The sequence below is a fragment of the Rana temporaria genome, chromosome 10 (genome assembly GCF_905171775.1).
Source record: "Rana temporaria chromosome 10, aRanTem1.1, whole genome shotgun sequence".
Lineage (NCBI taxonomy): Eukaryota > Metazoa > Chordata > Amphibia > Anura > Ranidae > Rana > Rana temporaria.
This window is the reverse complement of record NC_053498.1, coordinates 73437433-73460971: the sequence shown is the minus strand read 5'-3', so window position 1 is coordinate 73460971 and position 23539 is coordinate 73437433. Positions and strand designations below refer to the sequence as shown.

General features: G+C 44.2%; 1 protein-coding gene across 2 annotated transcripts in view; it reads right to left on the bottom strand.

The window, feature by feature from the left end:
* The window catches only part of DSCAML1 (DS cell adhesion molecule like 1), a 395567-nt gene that overhangs the window by 42396 nt on the left and 329632 nt on the right, over positions 1-23539 (bottom strand). For both annotated transcript variants that reach the window (XM_040325463.1, XM_040325464.1), the window contains exons 12-16: positions 11571-11770; positions 11375-11471; positions 9924-10052; positions 5376-5543; positions 1368-1438 (exon numbers count right to left, since the gene is read on the bottom strand). In XM_040325463.1, coding sequence (XP_040181397.1) covers positions 1368-1438; positions 5376-5543; positions 9924-10052; positions 11375-11471; positions 11571-11770 — 665 coding nt within the window. The remainder of the gene's footprint in view (positions 1-1367; positions 1439-5375; positions 5544-9923; positions 10053-11374; positions 11472-11570; positions 11771-23539) is intronic.

The window sequence follows — 23539 nt, the reverse complement described above, 5'->3', positions numbered from 1 at the left end:
TGAGACCACGTGAGTATAGGTTAAAGGCTGCTTGAGACCTATTTCCCATCAATAGTCACAGGTCAAAATGTGTTGGCTAGGTCAGTTGACACCCGCCAGATGTAACAGCATCCCGAAAGTGGCAAGAGCCCTGGCTGTTTTTTTTTTCCAGCTGGAACGGTGATCTGGTCCAGTCTCACTTCCTGCTCCTTCCACCGACAGTTGATCCTGCAAACTGCAAATATCCCCAGTCCTCCTTCCTAGCTGCTGCCCGGGTGCATCTGAGGCTGAGCGCCAGCCAGCCAGCAAACCAGCCAGCGAGCCAGCCAGCCAGCCAGCCAGAGGGGGTTGTGCATTTTAATGGCAGTGTCCTCCGCTGCCTGAGGTGAACTGGTGATAAGGGGGCGGGAGGTGTGGGCTGGCATGGTATCCACTGCCCTGTCACCTGTTGTAATAGAAGAGGCTGAAGGAGTGTTTGTGTCTGCCCTGTCACCCTGAGTTGATCTGGGAAGGGGGAGAGGTTGCTGTGCCCACCACCATCACCCAGGTATAGTGTAGCTGAGCTGATTTGATGGGGGGGGGGATGGTATTGCTGTGTGTCCACCACCTATAGTAGTAGTATAATATTAAATATTTTAGTACGCCATTTGGTTCAGAATACTGTTTTTCTTGTTTTCCTCCTCTAAATCCTAGGTGCGTCTTACGGTGCGAAAAATACAATAGTTGCTGCCGAAAACTGATGACATGAATGAGGCGTGATTGTGAAGAGCGGCATATTTTTGTATGGGAAGATAAAACTTATAAAAGTCCAGTAAAGAGACACTGTCAGATTTTTCTTCGGGCGCATGTGTTCACTAAGTGTAAACACATCGTTACAAAAAAATCCCTAAATAAAAAAAACTTAAGCATATCTAAGATTTTGTGTTGGGCCACATTCATAGCTGTTGTGGACTACAGGTTGGACACCCCTGATCTAGACACATATTAATAGTTTAAATAAGTTCTTGAATATAGTTGTAAGTGTGTATGTGTGCGCAAGTACACGGCAGGTACTTGCACTGCAAGGTCCTTTAGGGCAATTATTGTTGGAAGTAAATAAAAATAGTCTGAATGGCTGCAGAATATGTTTGTGCTATATATTGTAAATCTAGAAAAATAAAATGCAGAAACATTTGTATATTTAGATATTAGGAAACTCTCAATCAATTTGATCAAAGCTACTGTACATGACAATATGTGACACGTTAACAACTACAGACACAAAGGCAATACAATATTTTACATCCCACTAGTCGGTAGTATTGGCATCTGCTTGTCATTACCGGAAATAGTTTATTCCTATTTTGAGAATACAGTTTAGTTTGCGGAGACAATTCAAGCACACTCACCTTCCAAGTGACTTGGATGCTCTGTGAGGTTAGTGGCTGCAGTGTAACATCCATTGGTGGCCCATCAGGAGCTAGAAACAAAAATACATTGCTAAAATACAATTCCCAAAACAGTTTTTTTCTTGTTGATCTATGGATCCTCCTGGGGGGTGAGGAAGCATTTTTTCCCCTCCCCAGAACAATTTCACTTTGACCTGGATCAACCATGGGTATAGGATTGTGTATATGGAGGTTTTCTATTATTATTTTTTTTTATTGGTTGAACTAAATGGACTTTTTTCAACCTATGTGTGCCTTATTACCCGGCGCTGACATAAATACACATAGAAACACAATGCTCTAAACAAATGTCTGCAAAAAAAACATGATACACGAGATGGTACCTTAAACATCTATGTGATTTTTTTAAACTATATAACAACTATCCTAATGGATGATATAAGTGACACATATTCTTTCAACACTCTATGCACACTGGGCAGAAAAGTAAGATCTCCAACTCCAGGCCATCACCCCACATCAACCCTTCTTGTAAGCCCTGCTGGTTGGTGATGGTAGTGGCAGGAAGAAGTCAACTCAAATAGGAATGTCGTATCGAGCTGGACTAGTTACTGAAGGGGATATTCACTTTGATCAGAGAGTCAGCTGTCTATTAGTGATTAGATAATCAACTTTAAAACTAGGTGAATCAGAAAATGTTCAAGTTGCTTTTTTTTTACATATGCATAATTTGTTACCACAGCTGGCACCTATTTTAATATTTCCTCCTTCCACATGAGATCTGCACCAGGAAGTGCTTGGCGCCGAAACACATGTGAGTCACAACAGATGGCCATAGCTAAAGGGCTGATCTTGCATGAGCAACATAAATGGTTTGTGTGCCATCACATTTGGGGACTGGTTGGTGCTGGACAAGGAGCCCAGCAGTATCCTAATGATGCCTAGTAGCAGCCTAATCATTGGCTGCCAGCTAGGTGAAGGAGCATAGCTTGTGGGTAATTGGAAGAACACCACAGCAGCTAGACACTGGTGTATGGTAAGCAAGCCAGGAAAAGAACCTTAGCATTCTGGTTCACTTTAAAAACCACAGAATGTGTGCAGGTGATAACCGTCTCCCCCAGGACAAACATTTGTAAGGGTACAATATGGAACGCGGTCAGAGGCCCCTCTAGACACAATACTGAGGTTCTTTACCTGCAATTTGTCATGAGGACTGCGTAGGGAAGATAGACAGACAGTGCCGACAGACACTATAAGCCTTCAATGACAGATTCAACCTTAATTAATTAGGATTTTCGGACAAATGAAATTCCGAAACAAAATATTTCAGTGTGCACATGTCTGTTAAAAGCTGCTGCAAGTCAGATCGAGCTGCCTAATTTTTTGGCTGGAGGACATCCTTTCTTCCCCAGGCTGACTGTCCCAGACGTACCCCTTTCTTTTAGTGTTTATTGTGACTTTCCTAAAAAATATCAAAATTGCAGACAACAGAAGACAATGACGTCAAAAGTAATAGCCAACTAGACAATAAGAAATGGGGCGATAGGCTTACAATTACAAAGGCAGTAGAAAGCAAACAGGCGGTGTAACAACTACTTTCAATGAAACTGTCACAATCAGGACATGAATGCGTAAGAGCACAAAAGGTGCTAGAGTACATAGGATCTGCACTTCATGCCCGATCAGAGTCAACTAAAACCAGGGGGGAGAAGGTGGTCCACGTTCTCTGTACAAGCCAGCAAAAAGAGAAGAGCCATTGAAGGCCCAAAACAAAAAAAAACAACTGATAAGAAGGAGAAAAGTAGAGAAAGAGAGAGACGGAAGAAGGGGAAAAAAGGGAAGGGGTAGTCAGGCTGGGGGGGGGGGGGATCCCACAGGATTCAACCACAGGTCCAAGATGGAGAGCTACATCAGTATGATTAAGTCGAGAGCAAGGAGGGTTGCAGGTTCTAATTGTCATTAGAGCCACTCATGGTTACCAATTCTCCAAGTATTGAGTGTGTCTCATTCAAAATAGAGGTGAGCTTCTCATGGACCATAGTCCACATGAGGCAATGTATGAAGATGTTATTTGAAGATATTGACTAGATGAAGATATTGCTGGCACCAGGCGTTTAGCCAATGTCTTATGCCGTGTACACACGATCGGTCAAACCGATGAGAACGGTCTGATGGACCGTTTTCATCGGACCAAACTGATCGTGTGTGGGCCCCATCGGTTATTTATCCATAGGTTAAAAAAAAGCAATCTTGTTTTAAATTTAACCGATGGATACCTAACCGATAGAAAAAAAACGATCGTTTGTAGGCACGTCCATCGGTTAAAAATCCACGAATGCTCAGAATCAAGTCGAAGCATGCTTGGAAGCATTGAACTTTCAGCACGTCGTTGCGTTCTGACATGATCGTTTTTTTAACCGATGGTGTGTAGTCAGCTTCATCGGTTAACCGATGAAAACGGTCCATTAGACCGTTTTCATCGGATGGGCCGATCTTGTGTACAGGGCTTTACGAGTCGCCAAGAAGACAAAGCCCACCCACTTCCGCTGGTGTTTATATAAAGTCATTATAGGCTTATGTAGCAAATGGTTTGCCCCTTTCATACATTGGTTTTCAGTTCTTTCAATCATGGAGGCTTTGCTTCACATGCGGCCATTATGTAGGACAGTCTGCATGCATACTCCTAAAGACCAACATTCGCCCATTAAGGCATTTTGATATTTGCAACTCCCCATGTGAGACAGCCTATTGCTTTCATCAGGGCTGAGGGCTTTTGAGAGAAGTACTACTACTGAGGCAGGTACTTCAGGATTTTATGTACAGGACCCTGCAGGTTCCATTGCATAGAGGAGAAAAGAGATCCAGTGATGGGTCACTGGGTATAAAATAAACTACAGTATGTAATGAAAACGAAATTTACCTTAAATGACATGTTGCTTATAGGTGAAATTAGATATTAGGGATGTCCAAAATATAAGCAAATTCAACTTCAGCTTTAATGACAGTGGATTTCACCTTTATGTTAAATGATTTACTTCTTTCTACAGTATAATATACCAGCGGGAATCTTCCTGAGTTGGGACTGGATAATCAGAGTTGTTAGCTGTCAGGTATGTTTAGTGCTACTTGTGCTGCCGTGTAACATGAGAGATCAGAAACAGCATCCCTCTGGGCATACATACCAAAGAGAGAAATGACATTGGAAAAGCAAAAGACCCCACTGCTACACATATAGGGCCAGATCCACAAAGAAAGTTATGCTAGCGTATCTATTAATACGTTGCGTAACTTCTAGGTTGCTCCGGCGTATCTTTGTTTTGTATCCACAAAACAAGATACGCCTGAAGCTGGGCTAGATCCGACTGGCGTACGTCTTAGTACGCCATCGGATCTAATGTGCATATTTACGCTGGCCGCTAGGAGGCGCTTCTGTAGATTTCCGCGTTGAGTATGCAAATTAGCTAGATACGCCAATCCACAAACGTACGTCCGGACGGCGCATTTTTTTACGTCGCTTCCGTAAGGCTTTTTCCGGCGTAAAGTTACCCTTGCTATATGAGGCGTAGCCAATGTTAAGTATGGACGTCGGGCCAGCGTCAAATTTTCCGTCGTTTGCGTAAAACGTTCGCGAATAGGGCTTTATGTAGAATTACGTTCACGTCGAAAGCATTGGCTTGTTGCGGGTTAATTTGGAGCATGCGCACTGGGATACCCCCACGCACGGCGCATGCGCCGTTAAAAAAAAACGTCATTTACGTGGGGTCAAGACGTATTGACATAAAACACGCCCACAACTTAGTGATTTGAATTGCGCGCCCTTACGCCGACACATTTACACTACGCCGCCGTAACTTACGGCGCTAATTCTTTGTGGATACGGGAAATACGCTGTAAGTTACGGCGGCGTTGTGTATCTGAGATACACTACGCCGGACTTACAAATGCGCCGCGCTACGTGGATCTGGGCCATAGAATTCAGAGCATAGTATACTTATTTGTACTACTCACCTGCCTCCTCTGTACTAATAGTGAGCTCTTTGCTGGGTTCACTGCGGCCAATCTTGTTGAAGGAATACATTCGGATGCTGTACACTGATGCTGGGTGGAGATCAACAATGTTGGCCTGGTTGATGCTAGGTGAAATGTTACGGGTGGATTGCTTATATTCCCAGGTATCTAGGTCAAAGAAAAGAATACGGGAACTCAATTGTTTCTAGAGCACAAAACAATACAGACACAATAGCACAGGAAAGAGAACTCAAACACTGAATCTAAAATGTAATGACATTTAAAAAGCCTCATAGCAATGCAACTATCATATCCCTATTAGTTGGGAAGCCTACAGAATATGTGCTCATTAACTGGAAAGAAACAATCTGAACAAAGAGCAAACGTTAAACCGAAGAGGATGAAAGAATATGCTTGTGATGAGAAGACGCTTTATAAAGAGTTAGCAATGTGTCAACAAAGAAAAATAAGTTTAAAATTGACTTTAATATATTTGTAGCTTTCATAAAAAGGGGAAACCGATTGAAAAACCATCAATTAAGCCTGAGGAACATTGCGGGAGGACAGGATGGGTGGTCATTTTCCGCCTAAGTCAGAAATAGTAAGACATGATGAACTGATCGGCTTAAGTGGAGATACTTCACCATTCAGACATCATTAAGAGCAGGAGCTACAGTCAGTCTCACATGGTGGGCATTATATAGCTATCTGCTCTGCGTTGAGACTTGAAGTTACAACGCCTGGCAGTTGGAAGTCATCCAGTACCTACTTTCTTTGCGGCTATGAGATGTCATGTGACTAATCAACAAAGGTAGCCAATGCTGGGAGATATGAAAAAGGAGTCTCAAACAAAATCATGTGCTTTAGAAACAGCCACCTTTAACCACTTAAGCCCCGGACCATTTTGTTGCTAAATGCCCAGGCCAGGTTTTGCGATTCGGCACTGCGTCGCTTTAACAGACAATTGCGCGGTCGTGCGACGTGGCTCCCAAACAAAATTGGCGTCCTTTTTTCCCCACAAATAGAGCTTTCTTTTGGTGGTATTTGATCACCTCTGCGGTTTTTATTTTTTGCGCTATAAACAAAAATAGAGCGACAATTTTGAAAAAAATTCTATATTTTTTACTTTTTGCTATAATAAATATCCCCCAAAAACATATATAAAAATATTTTTCCCTCAGTTTAGGTCGATACGTATTCTTCTACCTATTTTTGGTAAAAAAATCGCAATAAGTGTTTATCGATTGGTTTGCGCAAAATTTATAGCGTTTACAAAATAGGGGATAGTTTTATTGCATTTTTATTAATTTTTATTTTTTACTACTATTGGCGGCGATCAGCGTTTTTTTTTCGTGACTGCGACATTATGGCGGACACTTCGGACAATTTTGACACATTTTTGGGACCATTGTCATTTTCACAGCAAAAAATGCATTTAAATTGCATTGTTTATTGTGAAAATGACAGTTGCAGTTTGGGAGTTAACCACAGGGGGCGCTGTAGGAGTTAGGGTTCACCTAGTGTGTGTTTACAACTGTAGGGGGATGTGGCTGTAGGACTGATGTTATCGATCGAGTCTCCCTATAAAAGGGATCACTCGATCGATGCAGCTGCCACAGTGAAGCACGGGGAAGCCGTTTTTACATATGGCTCTCCCCGTTCTTCAGCTCCGGGGAGCGATCGCGACGGATCGGCTATAAACGAATAGCCGCGCCGTTGTCCCGGATCACTCCCCGAGGTAAGCCGCCCGCCGCACGCAGCGGGGGGGGGTCCCAATCGGACCCCCGACTCGCTACAAGGCTTGCGGCGGGCGTTAAGTGGTTAATGATCCCCACAAATCATTGAGTGTCATAGCACATATTTGCATAATCCACAGAAAACGGTCTCTACCATGAAAGGACCACTTGGTTGTGTTTGCCCAACATTTTCTCACTTCATTCTTGCTATGACAACTATTATTTGTCTGTTTAACCTTTATCAAAGCTCCTCTCTCTAAGGCTGCATTCACACCTGAGCGTTTTGTAGCCTGAAGCTATAAAACGCTAGAGGGGAAAAAATACATTCTCTATGGAGATGGTTCACATCTCCTCTCCAAAACGCCTGGAGCCAAACGCCTGAAGCTCAAACAAGTTCTGGACCCTTTTTTGTCGCGCAAATCGGGCTGATTTGGGCATTTTTGAACGTTTGTATACCCATAGAAACTAATGGAAACGCTCGATTCAAGCGTCTAGCGCGACAACGAGCTTTCTACGGGCGGTTTGTCGCTTTAATCTGTTCTGTGAAATTCACCCAGGAAGAAGATAAAAAAAATCTACAAACATAGCAACAAGTGATGAAGAGATGATCATGTTTCCTATTGGCTGAAATAAAAAACAACGAAGTTCAAAAACGCCGGACAACGCTGTATGCAAACGCGCGAATACGTGTGAAACCCCGGAAAAAACGACCGAAAACAGACCGAAAAAGTCTGATGAGAGCTTTTGGTCGGGAATCCCGGCCGGGTGTATGCTCCATGACTTTTTCCAACAGAAAAACTGCTGGAAAAAGATAGAGCGCAGGATCTCTTTTTTCCCATCAGAAAATTTGGATCAGAATTTTCGATCATGTGTATAAATCCCAACGCGCAAAATTTTCGACCCATGCTCGGAAACAAATCGATGCATGCTCAGAAGCATAGAACTTAATTTTCTCGGCTCGTCGTAGTCTTTTACATCACAGCGTTCTTGGCAGTCAAAAGTTCACAGAACTTTTGTGTGACTGTGTGTATGCAAGGCAGGCTTGAGCAGAATTTCGTCGGACAGGAAAACCGCTCGTGTGTACGGGGAAAAACAGAACTTTCTTTTGGTGGCATTTAATCATCGCTGGTTTTTTTTTTTTAATAAAAAATGTAGGTAATTTTTCTCCTTCACTGATGTGCGCTGATGAGGCAGCACTGATGCGCACTGATAAGGTGGCACTGATGAGGCGGCATTGATGGGCACTGATGGGGCAGCACTGGTGGGCACTAATAAAAGGGCACTGATGAGGCTGCGCAGATAGGCGGCACTGATGGGCACTGATAGGTGGCACTGGTGGGCACTGATAGGGGACACTGATGGGCACTGGTAGGTGACACTGATAGACACTGGTAGGCAGCACTGACAGGTGACATTGATGGGCATTGATTGACAGCAGTGGTGGGCACTAGTTGGCAGCAGTGGTGGGCACAGATTGGCAAATGCCGATTATCAGCTCTTTTCTCCTCTCCTCTACATGCTGACAGCGTAAGAAGGAGCAGTGAAGAGAGGCAGTAACCACCTTCTTTTGACATCGTTATCAGCCGCTGATTGGCTCTGTACCTCAAGCTGTGTTCAGCAGTGTCAGCAGGACACTGCGAACACAGAGCAGGCACGATCATGGGAGGCCGTCATATGGCAGCCTCCCAGAACTGAACGACTGCGCTGTAGGCGTCATTCGGCAATAGCGTGGTTGGCAAGTACAGTGGAACCTCCAAATGCGAGTAACGCAATACGAGCACTGTATTTTCTAAAATCCTAACTCAGTTTGCGCATAATGAGCAGGATTAAGACCAAAGCGGTGTGTAGTAGCGCGTTTGGCCTGAGATGAGGGGCGCCAGAGCCAAACGGCGCCATTCGAAAAATGGCCGGAAAGGCCCGAGGACAGTTCGGCTGACCTTGGCAAACCTCGGAAAGGCTCGTGAACGGAGTCTTTCCGAGGTTTGCCAAGGTCAGCCGAACTGTCCTTGGGCCTTTCCGGACGTTTTCGAGGCTCTCCGATGCCCCCGCCTCTGGCCGCATGTGGTATTGCATGCCATTGAAGTCAATGCAGAACAAATTATTTTAAATTCCATTGACTTCAATGAGGAAACTCGCTTTGATATGCGAGTACTTTGGTTTACGAGCATTCTCCTGGAACGGATTATGCTTGTAATGCAAGGTTCCACTGTAGTTAAACTGATACTAAAGTTTTGGATTTTTTTTAATAAAAATAACAAACATGCTTTGTGTAGTGGTTTTGCACAGAGCAGTCCCGATTCTCTTCTTCTCTGGTCCCTCTTCGATACTTCTGACCCCTTCCTACTGTTGAGTGCCCCCAGAGCAAGCAGCTTAATATGGGGGCACCTGATTGAGCCACACCTCCCGGTGTTCATTCAGAGCCATGACCCAGCTCCACCCCCTTTCTCTCCTCATTGGCTGACTGACTTTGAATGGCAGCAGCAGGAGCCAATGGCGAGCGCTGCTGTCTCAGCCAATGAGGTGGGGAGTCCAGGCAGCCGAGACACTCCTGCAACATCGCTGTATCTAAATGGGGCTCAGGTAAGTATTAATGGGGCTGCTGCACACAGAAAGCTTATTATCTTAATCCATAGCATGCATTAGGATAAAAAACCTTCTGCCTTCACAACAATATTAAATCCAAATGGGTTATTGGTATTTTATAAAAATCAATCACACATGAAAATCTGGGTTTGGGGAATATGATTGGTCATGTTGTGGCTGTAAAATGACTAGCTTATCCTTGAACAACACACACACACACATCATCTACCTGACTTGTTTTTGTACTCAATGTCAAAGGCAGTTATAATGCTGTTTCCATCAAATCTTTGCGTCCATCGCAGATTCATACTGCGAGCTTTCACTTCTCGGACTTCCAGTTCAGGTGGATCTGGTGGCTCTGTCAAGATGAAAACACTGAATATTAGTAAGCATTCCACCTAAACAGCAAATAAGTACCGTATTTTCCGGCGTATAAGACGACTTTCTAACCCCTTAAAATCTTCTTAAAAGTCGGGGGTCGTCTTATACGCCGGTAACCTAACATCTTACCTTACCAGAATCGCGGCCGTACGATTTTTCAAAAGCCGCGCCTCCGACGTCTTCTGTTCCGTGATAGGCGGAAACAATCAGCTTCCCAGAAGGCACTGTGTTCAGTGTCCGCCTATCACGGAGGGCCTCTCGTCCTGTGTTTAGTGTCCGCCTATCACGGAGGCCCTCTCGTTCCTCGGACGAGAGGGCCTCCGTGATAGGCGAACACTAAACACAGTGCCTCCTGGGAAGCTGAATGTTCCGCCTATCACAGAATAGAAGATGTCGGAGGCGCGGCTTTTGAAAAATCGTACGGCCGCGATTCTGGTAAGGTAAGATGTTAGGTTACACGGCCGCGATTCGCATGGGATAAGGTAAGGGCACGGTCTGGTCATGTAATGGGGCAGGTCTGGTCATGTAATGGGGCACGGTCTGGTCATGTAATGGGGCAGGTCTGGTCATGTAATGGGGCAGGTCTGGTCATGTAATGGGGCACGGTCTGGTCATGTAATGGGGCACAGTCTGGTCATGTAATGGGGCAGGTCTGGTCATGTAATGGGGCAGGTCTGGCATGTAATGGGGCACAGTCTGGTCATGTAATGGGGCAGGTCTGGCATGTAATGGGGCACAGTCTGGTCTTGTAATGGGGCAGGTCTGGCATGTAATGGGGCACAGTCTGGTCATGTAATGGGGCAGGTCTGGTCATGTAATGAGGCAGGTCTGGTCATGTAATGGGGCACGGTCTGGTCATGTAATGGGGCACAGTCTGGTCATGTAATGGGGCACAGTCTGGTCATGTAATGGGGCACAGTCTGGTCATGTAATGGGGCACAGTCTGTTCATGTAATGGGGCACAGTTTGGTCATGTAATGGGGCACAGTTTGGTCATGTAATAGGGCACAGTTTGGCATGTAATGGGGCACAGTCTGGCATGTAATGGGGCACAGTCTGGCATGTAATGGGGCACAGTCTGGCATGTAATGGGGCACAGTCTGGCATGTAGTGGCATAGTCTGGCATGTAATGGTGGCACCGTGAGGCGAGGCATGTCTAGTAGGAAATGGGGTAGTCTTATACGGTGAGTATATCCCAAAACCAACATTTTGGCTGGAAAATTAGGGGGTCGTCTTATACGCCGAGTCGTCTTATACGCCAGAAAATACGGTAGCTCATTGTTCCTCTTTGTCTGTACCTTGAACAGTGAGTTGGATGAGACCCCTATCTTCTCCATAAGAATTGATAGCATGGCAGGAAAAGAAAACCGAGTCTCCGCGCTCAGCTGGCTTGAGCTAGGGAAAACAAAGAAAGAGTTGCAAGAAAATGAATCTCTGTGCGGCATTTCCAGAATTTGCAGTTGCTCTTGCTTTTCCCTACACTATGGCTCTCACCGTCAGGGTTGAGATAACCTCATCTCCGCTGTCTTTTGTGGCAATCACGTAGCGCAGATTCCTGTCTGGATCTATTACTGTGTCTCCCTTTTCCCAGCGAATAATGATGGGACGCTCTCCCCGCGCTGTACAGTTCAGGCCTTTGGTTTGACCTTTGATTGCAATGGTGGTGTTGGGGTGGGAGGTGATAGTTGCAGGAACTGGAGATCAAAAAAAAACCAAAAACATTTAAACCAAAAACCAAATGAGCATGCAGAATGAAAAATAGAAACATACTGATTTCTGAATATTTCATATTCTTTACACATCCCAAAAATATGAACAATACACTGCAGACCCCGCAGTGTTCTGCATACAATACAACCTAAGTCTACATATGCTGTAGACAATAGAGCCTCATCTGAATTTCTATGCATACTCTTCTTCACAGTAAAAACATTAACTACTCTACACATCAGATGTGGATAGGCTTGTAATGTAAGCATTCTGGGCTCTCTCCACCTGGGGGCACTGCCCCCCTCCCTTTCCGTAATATTACAGGCTCGGGTCGCACTGCAGAAGCAGACGGAGGCCGCAGGCAGCTTTCGCTGCGCTTGTAAAGCCGTCTCAAGCAAAGTGGCAGAGAGACACGCTCCACATCATTTCAATTTGTAGTACAGCTGAAAAAGAGAGGGTGAAGGATTGAAAGAGAAGGGTGGGGGAAAAGAGGAGGGGAAGCAAAAAAGAAAATGAAGGAAAGGATGGAGAGAGAGGAGGCAAAAAAGGAAGAAGACAACACAAACAGAGACTAGAAAGAGGAATAGAATAGAGCAACTTGAGTAAAAATCAGTATTAAGAAATAAGTTCAGACTCACACTAGGGGCCAGATTCACAGCAGAAATACGCTGGCGTATCTACTGATACGCCGACGTATTTTCTAATTTGCCGCGTCGTATCTTGATTTGGAATCCTCAAACCAAGATACGACGGCTTTTGGCATAGATCCAACAGGCGTACGGCTTCGTACGCCTTCGGATCGTAGGTGTAATTTTCTGGCGGCCGCTGGGTGGAGTTTGCATCGTTTTCTAGCGTCGGGTATGCAAATTAGCTGTTTACGGCGATCCACGAAGGTACGCGCGTTCGTTGCATTCTCTTACGCCTTTTTTTCCCGTCGTAAAGTTAAGAGTGCTATTTAGATGGTGTAAAATTACACCATCCATGTTAAAGTATGGCCGTCGTTCCCGCATCAAATTTTAATTTTTTTTTTTTGCGTAAGACGTCCGGGAATACGAAATTACGTTACGCACGTCGCCGTTAAAAAAACACGTCAGGGCGCCGTCATTTTGCGCAAATCACAGCGGGAAATTTCCTAACGGAGCATGCGCAGAAGTTCGGCGCGGGAGCGCGCCTAATTTAAATGGTACACGCCCCATTTGAATTAGGCGGGCTTGCGCCGGACGGCTTTACGTTACACCGCCGTAAGTTTACACGCAAGTGCTTTGTGAATCAAGCACTTACGCTGAAAACTTGCGGCGGTGTAACGTAAAGGGGATACGTTACGCCGCCGCGCGGCTACGTGAATCTGGCCCTAGATTCTTTTTAGAGAAGACACTTAAACCCTTTAGAAAAACGAACACAATTTCATGAACAGTAAGAGCCCATCCATAAGGACTATTTTCTTAGTGACTTTATTATCAATGTATAAACTTCCTACCGGGTATTTAAGTTTCAAAATGGATTAGAAACTCAGCATAGACAACGTTCATCCATATTTGGTTCTGCATCATTAGACGTAAAACTAGCATATGGTCACATGACCTGCAGCAGCTCCAAACTGTGGGTGCCAATGTCAGCAGAGTCTTCTTTCCATTTGACTGAAGTCTGCTGACATCAGCACCCCAGGGTAATGCTGCCGCAGTGCTAGGTCACTCGACTCAGAAATGGAGTGCCTAGTGATATCTTTATTTCAGCTGACAGGTAAACTTATGTACATGACTTGATGCCCAGAACCACCCTGTTTATGCCTCTCTGAAGCGGACCTACAACAAGCATTTCGATTTACTTTAAAGCCTATATTAAATGCATGCAAAAGCAATTTTGCAATACACCTTTTACATACAGCTACTCTTCAGACAGGACTCCATTCTACTTTTACACTATTATTTATAACTTTTCTTCCATACAAGTCCATACCAACTCTACTTTTTCAGCCAATCTGCCTAAGTACAATGTGCCCCTATTACTATCCAACCTCTTCTCTTTCCCTGTATGCATCTTCTTTCATAGGGTAGACATACATACCTCGTTTAGGAGGGCTACGTCAGTCTCATGTTTCTATTGTTGCCCAAATTAGCTAAAATGCTGGTCCCAGTAAAAGGAGCAGCTGCGGCACCTTTTATTGGGATTGCAGTGCTCAGATGCCAAGTATCTGATGCCACAACAATCCTATGCGGCTATGGATGATACATGCAGATAAATGCATTTGTTGTAGCTAACAATATATTGTAGTCCAAAAATTCACCACCTAAAAAATGAGGCACTAGATGCCCTAGCATACCCTAAATCAGGGGTGCCCAACCATTTGAAGAGCGAGGGCCACTTAAAGGGGTTGTAAAGGTGAAAGTTTTTTTACCTTAAAGCGGTAGTTCCCCCTCAAAAATAAATTTAAGATTAGATTCATGCTCATTTTGTCTAGGGGAATCGGCTAGTTTTTTTAAAAACGAAGCAGTACTTACCGTTTTAGAGATACATCTTCTCCGCCGCCTCCGGGTATGGGCTGCGGGACTGGGCGTTCCTTCTTGATTGACATGCTTGCCACGGTCGCATCTATCGCGTCACGATTTTCCGAAAGTAGCCGAACGTCGGTGCGCAGGCGCTGTATAGAGCCGCGCCGACGTTCGGCTTCTTTCGGCATCTCGTGACGCTCTGTATGCGTCGGTCGGATGCCTGTCAATCAAGTAGGAATGCCCAGTCCCGACCATCATACCCGGAAGCGGCGGAGAAGATGTATCTTTAAAACGGTAAGTACTGCTTAATTTTTTTAAAAAAAATAGCCGATTCCCCTAGACAAAATGAGCATGAATCTAATCTTAAATTTTTTTTTGAGGGGGAACTATCGCTTTAATGCATCCTATGCATTAAGGTAAAAAAACATCTGATAGCACTGGCCCCCCCCCCCTGAGCCCCCGTTTTACTTACCTCTCCACTCGAAAGTCCCGTGCGCGTCGACCTATTCGGTTCCCAGCCTGGCGGTTGATTGGCTAGGCTGGGCGGTTTGATAGCAGCGCAGCCATTGGCTGGCGCTGCTGTCAATCACAGCGGATGACGCGGCACGCCGGGGCCGAGTGATACAGTCGCTGGCCGCCGCTGTATCACGGGAGCGTGCTCGCAAAAGCTTTCCACCATGCGAGGGAGCTCGCATGAACGTGGAAAGCTTTTGCGAGGAGGACCAGAGACAGCCGCCGAGGGAGCCCAGAAGACACGGATCGGAGCCACTCTGTGCAAAACAAACTGCACAGCGGAGGTAAGTATAACATGTTTGTTATTTTTAATCAAAAAGAATCTTACCTTTAGTGTCCCCTTAAGCAACTTGGTAACCGGGCCACATTGAGCGGAGCACGTGGATGGCAGCCCACTCTGCTCTATAGAGCCCACAGTACTCTCAGCACAACAAACTCGCAGGTAATAGGAGTCTATGGCTCAGTGCAGGTAACCCATAGGTGTACTTCTCTGCACCTGTGGATATTAGTAATAAACTTACCTTAAATAACAGTACTCTATTCTATTTTATTGCATCCCAGAGCAGGAGGTCGCGGGCCACATCAGAGGGCTCTGTGGGCCACATGTGTTCCCCGGGCCACTGGTTGGGCATCCCTGTCCTAAATGCTGGAAAATACTTCAATGTGCCCCTTCTTGTAATTTGGGGGGTAGGCTTTTTTAATGTTTCTGGTTTAAGTGGACTTAGAAGTTGTACAGTGACACAGACAATTTAATAAGAAACTTTTCGTAGTGGTTTTGCAAAGAGCAGTCCCGATCCTCCTCTTCTCCGGTCTTTCTTCAATGCTTCTGGCCCCACTAAAAATTAAACATTTGCCCCACTAGGAATCTAAACACTTAAAATTATCGAAAACAAACTGAAAGAGTTACTTGTTTCCATTTTTAATAGCAGAAATTGCCATTTTACCTCTAGACAGTAAAACGAATACATGCACACACTTGACATAATGAGATACAATAGGGGTTGCTTCCAAAATAAATAGGCACATTAGTACAAAGGGTATGTAAGAAATCTGGGAAGAACTGTTTTGAGCTACTATATGAAAGCTTATACAAAGCAAGCACAGACCTGATACCCCAACACATAACCAACAAAGCCTTCTGACTATAATTACATTATGTTAGTGATAAAATTTAATTTAAATTAAAGTGGAATGGTAAAGTTCACTTTTTAATTTTAATTTCCCCTTAGGACAGTACACAAAGATGAAAATATGTTCAAGTTTGACAGAAATTTGTAAAATGAAAACAATTTCACTGATTTTATTACCAGAGAGCTTAGAATGCTTTAAAGTAAAAGTACCCAATTTCCAGTGGGAGAGATCAACTTCAGCGAAGGCAAAATACAGTAAGTCCCCTATATACGAACATTCAACTTAAAATTTTGCATGTTCAAGCCTGTGGGTACCTGTGTACCTGTACTCATTTTTCTTTTTGTTTAAATCAGCGGGTTAAAAGTACTGTATACTGTATGTAAAACCCAACAATGAACTTCACTTTTTTGCTCCATTTTGATTTGTTAACCACTTGCCTACTTGGCACCTAGACCCCCTTCCTGACCAGGCCAATTTCCAGCTTTTAGCGCTCTCACACTTTGAATAGCAATCGCGCGGTCATGCAACACTGTACCCAAATAAAATTGTTATCATTTTCTACGCCGTCGTAAATGTAAGCGTATTCTGGAAACCAGATACGCTTAAATTAGGCTAAGGTACGAGTGGAGTAAGTCTCCTACGCCGTCGTATCTTAAAGTGCATATTTACGCTGGCCGCTAGGTGGCGCTTCCATCAATTTCAGTGTAGAATATGCAAATGAGCTGAATACGCCGATTTAGAAACGTACGTGCGCCCGGCGGATTTTTTTACGTTGTTTGCGTAAGGCTTTTTCCGGCGTAACGTTGCTCCTGCTTCTATGAGGCGTAGCCAATGTTAAGTATGGACGTCGGGCCAGCGTCTAATTTTGCGTTGTTTACGTCGTTTGCATAAGTCGTTCACGAATAGGGCTTTGCGTAAATTACATCCACGTCGAAAGCATTGACTATTTGCGACGTGATTAGGAGCATGCGCACTGGGATACGTTCACGGACGGTGCATGCGCCGTTCGTGAGAAACGTCATTTACGTGGGGTCATGCTTTATTTTACATAAAACACGCCCACCTCTTCAGAATTTGAATTTGGCGCACTTACGCCGGCAGATGTACGCTACGCTGCCGTAACTTAGGGTGCAGGTTCTTTGTGAATCCAGCCCCAGCCTCACTAAGTTACGGCGGCGTAGCGTATCTGAGATACGGTACGCCCGCACAAACTTACGGCGGGCTATCTGAATCTAGCCCATACAGATTTCCTTTGTTTTTTATTTATTTAAAAATTGAAAATTTCAGATTTTGTTATAAAATTTTGCAAACAGGTAATTTTTTTCCCCTTCACTGATGGGCACTGATGAGGTGGCACTGATGGACATGGATAGGCTGCACTTATGGGCACTGATAGGTAGCACTGATGGACACTGATCAAGAGGCACTGATCAGGAGGCACTGAGGAGGCTGCACTGATAGGTGGTACTGATGGGCACTGATAGGTGGCACTGGTGGGGACTGATCAGGAGGCACTGATGGGCACTGATAGATGACACTGGTGGGCATGGATTTGTAGCACTGGAGGGCACTGATTAGCAGTGCTAGTTGGCACTTAGTGGACCGATGTCCCTCTTCACGCTGACATTGTTAAGAAAAAAAAAGCCGTTAACCAGCTTCTGTTTACTTCCATTATTAGCTGTCATTGGTTAACAGCTGATCATGTGGAAAAGAGCCCATTGTGATTGGCCCTTTACCCTGCTCTGTGATGGGCCGAGTCCGAAAGACTCAGCTATCCCAGAGCATGCTGTGTGTTGGCCCCCTGAGGCGCGAGAACGGGAGGACGTGCATTTGAGGTTGGCGCTGTAGCCGTCTTTCAGGTATAGCGCGGATTTCAAGTGGTTAAAGCTGGCTATTAGCTCCCATGCCTTTCATGCACTGTCAGCAGCCAGCTCCTATGCCCCCCATCCCCTTACTATCAGCTCCCATTCCTTCACAATCATCAGCTCCTACATCTTCCCCTGAAGGAACTATACACCCCAACTACAAATTAAACTATATTTAAGGGAGGCTATTTTGTAATGTGAAAAACGAAGCTAAATGTTGACCTGATTCAATCACTTTCATAGTCTAGTCAAAAATACAAATTTTTAATATTTGCATCTATGTTTATTTTATGAATTTGCATGTCTGATATTGTTACCATTATATAAATAATTCTGTTTTTTCCTTCAAAGTAATCCTTGATCGTTTTAGTGTCACATGGTTTGTGTAAAATGCTGTTTGTTGTTGATGTTTATTTATATATTATTGCCTACAGGTAGGAAAAGATTGATAATCTAAGAAATATTTTATAACATTGCTCGAAATTTGCCAATGGTCAGAGTCTATTTTGAGATGTTATAAAATATATTTGAAATGCATATATTTTAAAACATTTTTCATATTTATTGGTTCCTACTTTTAGATGCCATAACATTTAGATGGCAGCTTAAAGCAACCCTGTTACTATCCAAAACTTACTACAGCCAAGCCATACCTGTGAAAAGAACAGAGGGGTAGATTCAGGTACATTTGCGTTTTTTTACGGAGGCGCAGCGCACCGTTTTGCCGCTGCGCCTCCGTAAATTACCTGCGCTACGCTCAATTCACGGAGCAGTAGCTCCGTAAATTGCGTGTGCGCACCGGAAAACTGCCCGGCGTAAGCGCGCGCAATTTAAATGATCCCATAGGGGGCGTGGATCATTTAAATTAGGCGCGTTCCTGCGCCGAGCGTAGTGCGCATGCTCCGTCGGGAAACTTTCCCGACGTGCATTGCGCCAAATGACGTCGCAAGGACGTCATTTGCTTCAAAGTGAACGTGAATGGCGTCCAGCGCCATTCACGATTCACTTACGCAAACGACGTAAATTGTAAACTTCGCGACGCAGGAACGATGGGTATACGTAGCATTGGCTGCCCCTGCTATTAGCAGGAGCAGCCTTACGCGAAACCCGATGAACGTAAACGACGTAAACTGCGTACGCAGGGCTCGCGTAGGGTAGTGAATTGGCGTTAGTATGCAATTTGCATACTATACGCTGACCACTAACGGAACGCCACCTAGCGGCCTGCGTAAGAATGCAGCCTAAGATATGACGGCATAAGGAGGCTTATGCCAGTCATATCTTAGGCTGCAGTCGGCGTATCGAGGTTCCTGAATCAGGAGCATTCGATACGCCGGCGCAAGTAAGCAATTGTGCTGCGTAACTATGGTTACGCAGACGCAATTGCTCCTTGAATCTACCCCAGTGGAAATAGTCATCTTACCTACTGACAAAACCTGCTCCAATCCTGAGAAATCTTCATGAAATGTCTGCAGGAAAAATGACACTTCTGGGAGTGTCAGTCTCATGGGTCCCTGGCAGCTCTCACTGGTTTCTCCTGCTGTCCTTGATCCATTAAAAGATATACCTTGTAGAAGTGGCATTGAGGTCAGCAGAAGGGACCCTTGAGTTCTGCAGGGGACCAAGAAGATTGAAATGTCAATTTCTCTGCAGGCTTTAGCAGAACTTATCTAAAGATTGGAACAGTGTTGTCAATGGCACAGGCAGCAGGAGACATGAGTTTTTGCTCCTTTTATAGATATGGGTTGGCTTAGTAACTTTTGCAGAGTGACAAGGTCTCTTTAAAGTAAAAACTGTGCTTTGCCCTCACAGGGTAATCCAATAGGTTTGCTTTCATGTCCCATTCCCCAGCTTCATGTGTTTACCTTCGCTTCACTCTCCACCACTTTATTCAGCTGCTGAGAACAAAGAAAATACTGGGCCTCTGGGTATGGAGGAGGAGTATGTGACTCACTCCATTTAACCATGCTTGATAACCATCATTGCCATGATGGTTGGCTTAATGCTGTCATGTGAAGGCAGAAGAGTTCTCATTTCTGTGTAAATTCCCAACTCAAGGCTTATAAATGTAGAAAGAAATGTTTGGACAGCCGCACTCTGGATAAACCTTCTCGGTTGCCTTTTATTGATAAAAGTATTCAAACACCACACATCACAGCAAAGACAGGGGCATACAGCTGACGTTTCGCACTACAATCAGTGCTTCCTCATTCCCGGCAGCTTAGCAGAATGGTGAGAGGGCCAAGGAAATGTATTATTCTACTGCGGATGGAGGCATTACAATAAAACTTCAGGCAAAACTTTTTTTATTTGTGAAGAGTGCACCAAAGATGGCACCAAAGGAAAGATAAACAAAGTGCACTTTCCGGCACCCTCTGTTGAAGTCGGATGTGACGAAACGCGTCAGGGCGTGGCTACGATGGCGTAACCAGGAAACATTACGAGTGTGCTCTATGATCGTAACCCGGAGAGGAGTCCGCAGCGGTGTACATTTGGCACAAGGGTGATCCCCGGGGAACGTCAGAGAGCGGTGATTACACTCTATGCTCATTTACAAACGTTTTATTGTACGTAGATAGGAAGCGGGGTGAAGCGGGGTGAACTTGTATGGGTTTATTGTTTATCATTAAAACGGAATTACACTATTTAATTCGCGAGTTGAAATCTAAACCCTGGTTGGTCCTGGAATATTGATTGGAGTTCAGATCAGGAGGATCTAATTAATCTTAAGGCCTTGTTTAATCTGCAATCTGGTGAGTGTGAACCCCAGAGGGGAGTGTGCCTCACGTGTTGCGGGGTGAAGATTGAAAGTTGGTGGCGGGATCGATACCATTCCTTGAATATTTCTCTTGCACCTCTCAAAACTTTACTCTGTTTGATTTTCCTATGGACTGCTCCAGTGATATTTTCTATTTTCTACGTTGGACTATGTTTTAGCGCTGTTTTATCATTTTATATCCAATTTTTGGTTATATGTTTATGATATCTTGTTTTAAAAACTTTTTTTATATATTTTGAATAGAGTAAGGGAGGGTTATAAACCCTGTCTTATTGTTTTTTTGTTTTTTTTGTCATCTGTGTCCCATCTTTCCAAATGGAGGGAATACCTGGTTGTCACCAGGGTCGCCAGAACTAGTGTCCCCATTGGAAGTTTTCTCCTCTATTCCTGTTCTGGAAACAAACCAAAATGTCACTCTCTAATGGTAAAAAGGACACAGAGAGGGGGAATCTCCCTAATGGGAGGTCAGACAGCAATAGAAACCTCCCAGGTGTACTAATTCCTCCTCACTCTATACAAAATGTAAAAAAAAACTCTTATGCCGCGTACAAACGATCGTAAATTCCGACAAGAAAAGCTTTTGGTTGGAAATTCCGACCATGTGTATGCTCCATCGGAATTTTACTGTGGGAATTTCAACCAAGAAAAATTTGAGAGCTGGTTCTCAAATTTTCAGACGGGAAAAGTTCTTGGAGGAAATTCCTATAGTCTGTATGCAATTCCGACGCGCAAAAAAACACGCATGCTCAGAATCAATTTGACGCATGCTCGGAATCATTGAACTTAATTTTCCTCGGCTCGTTGTAGTGTGCTTTCTTGACAGTCAGAATTTTGTGTGACCGTGTGAATGCAACACAAGTTTGAGCCAAAATTCAGTCGGAAAAAAATCCATGGTTTTATATGTGGATATTTAATAAACAGATGTACTCCCAACCAGCTGTTCCTCCTCTTCTTTGAATTACCTCTTTTTTAGTTTGTCCTATACAAAAAAAACTATTTTTGTTTATTAAAAGTCAGCAGCTACAAAAAGTTTAGCTACTGAGTTTTAATAAACAGAGACTTATGCCGCGTACACACGATCGGTCAAACCGATGAGAACGGTCTGATGGACCGTTTTCATTGGACCAAACCAATCGTGTGTGGGCCCTATCGGTTATTTATCCATCGGTTAAAAAAAAGCAATCTTGTTTTAAATTTAACAGATGGATACCTAACCGATAGAAAAAAAACGATTGTTTGTAGGCACGTCCATCGGTTAAAAATCCACGCATGCTCAGAATCAAGTCGACGCATGCTTGGAAGCATTGAACTTCGTTTTTTTCAGCACGTCGTTGTGTTTTACATCACTGCGTTCTGACACGATCGTTTTTTTAACCGATGGTGTGTAGGTACGACTGACCATCAGTCAGCTTCATTGGTTAACCGATGAAAACGGTTAACCAATGTTAACCATGTGGATGGAACTCCGCTTTCACGTCAGGATATAGAAATTTTACAGAAAGACCTGAACAAAATAATGGAATGGGCAACTACATGGCAAATGAGGTTTAATGTGGATAAATGTGGGGGCAAAAAACATAAATGCAAACTACACACTAAGGGGAGAACCGATGGGGTAATCAAAGATTGACAAAGATCTGGGGGCCCTAGTAGATGACATATTGAGCAATAGCTTGCAATGTTAAGCTGCAGCTACCAAAGCCGGCAGAATATTAGCATGCATAAAAAAAAGGGATATACGCTAAGGATAAAATTATAATCCTACCACTTTATAAAACTCTGGTTAGACCAGTTCTGGTCACCACCAGTTCTGGAGTACTCTGTCCAGTTCTGGTCACCACCAGTTCTGGAGTACTCTGTCCAGTTCTGGTCACCACCAGTTCTGGAGTACTCTGTCCAGTTCTGGTCACCACCAGTTCTGGAGTACTCTGTCCATTTCTGGTCACCAGTCCTCAGGGAAGGGATGTGCTGGAACTGGAGAGAGTCCAAAGAAGGGAAACAAAATAATAATTATGAGGAATACCTGCAAGCACTAAATTTATTCTCGCTGGAGAAGCGACGCTTGAGAGGGGACATGATAGCGATTTACAAATACTTCAATGGTGATCCCAGCATAGGAAAAAAACGACTCAGTCTCAGGGAGTGTAAGAGGACACGGGGCCACACAATGAGATTGGAGGAGAAGCGGTTTAACCTTAAACTGTGCAGGGGTTTTTCCACTGCCAGGGCAATAAGGATGTGGAACGTTCTTCCACAATTGGTAGTGTCAGCGCAGAGTATGGATATTTTTAAAAGACTCATGGATGTGCATATTAAAGAACACAACATACAGGAACATGGGAAATAATTATAGACACTGACATACGTACACAGGTTTTCACTGGATGGACTATTGTTTTTATCCAACCTACCTACTATGTAATACAGGAGTACCTTTGCTGGAACAACTGACTGATCTCTAATAAAGTCTTCTGATGTTACTGTTGACCACGGTCACTTGTGCAATTAGGAGGGACACGCAGAGTCCTTGTCCTCTCCATCTTCCAGCATATTACTGCTACCTCACTCCCAGTAGTGGTATGGGGTCCTGCCATGTACCCAGTGTGGAATCCATGCATGCATTTCACTTGACTCTTCCTCTACCCCCTCCTTCTCCTTGTGTTTTACCACTACAATATTTTCATCATTTGTCTTTCTGACTTCTACAGGTCTTACCTACCCACCTAAATGTATTTATCTTCTTTATTGAATGTCTCCTACTTTTATAAAAGAGAGATTTAAAAAATACTCCCATCCGTACTCAAGGATATAACTTTGTCATTTGGGCATTTTATTGCTGTGTTATCTAAGGCCCCGTACACACGACCGAGTTTCTCTGCAGAATTCAGCCAGAAACTCCATTGGAGCTGTATTCTGCCGAGAAACCCGGTCGTGTGTACACTTTTGGCCGAGGAAGCCGACGAGGAACTCGTCGAG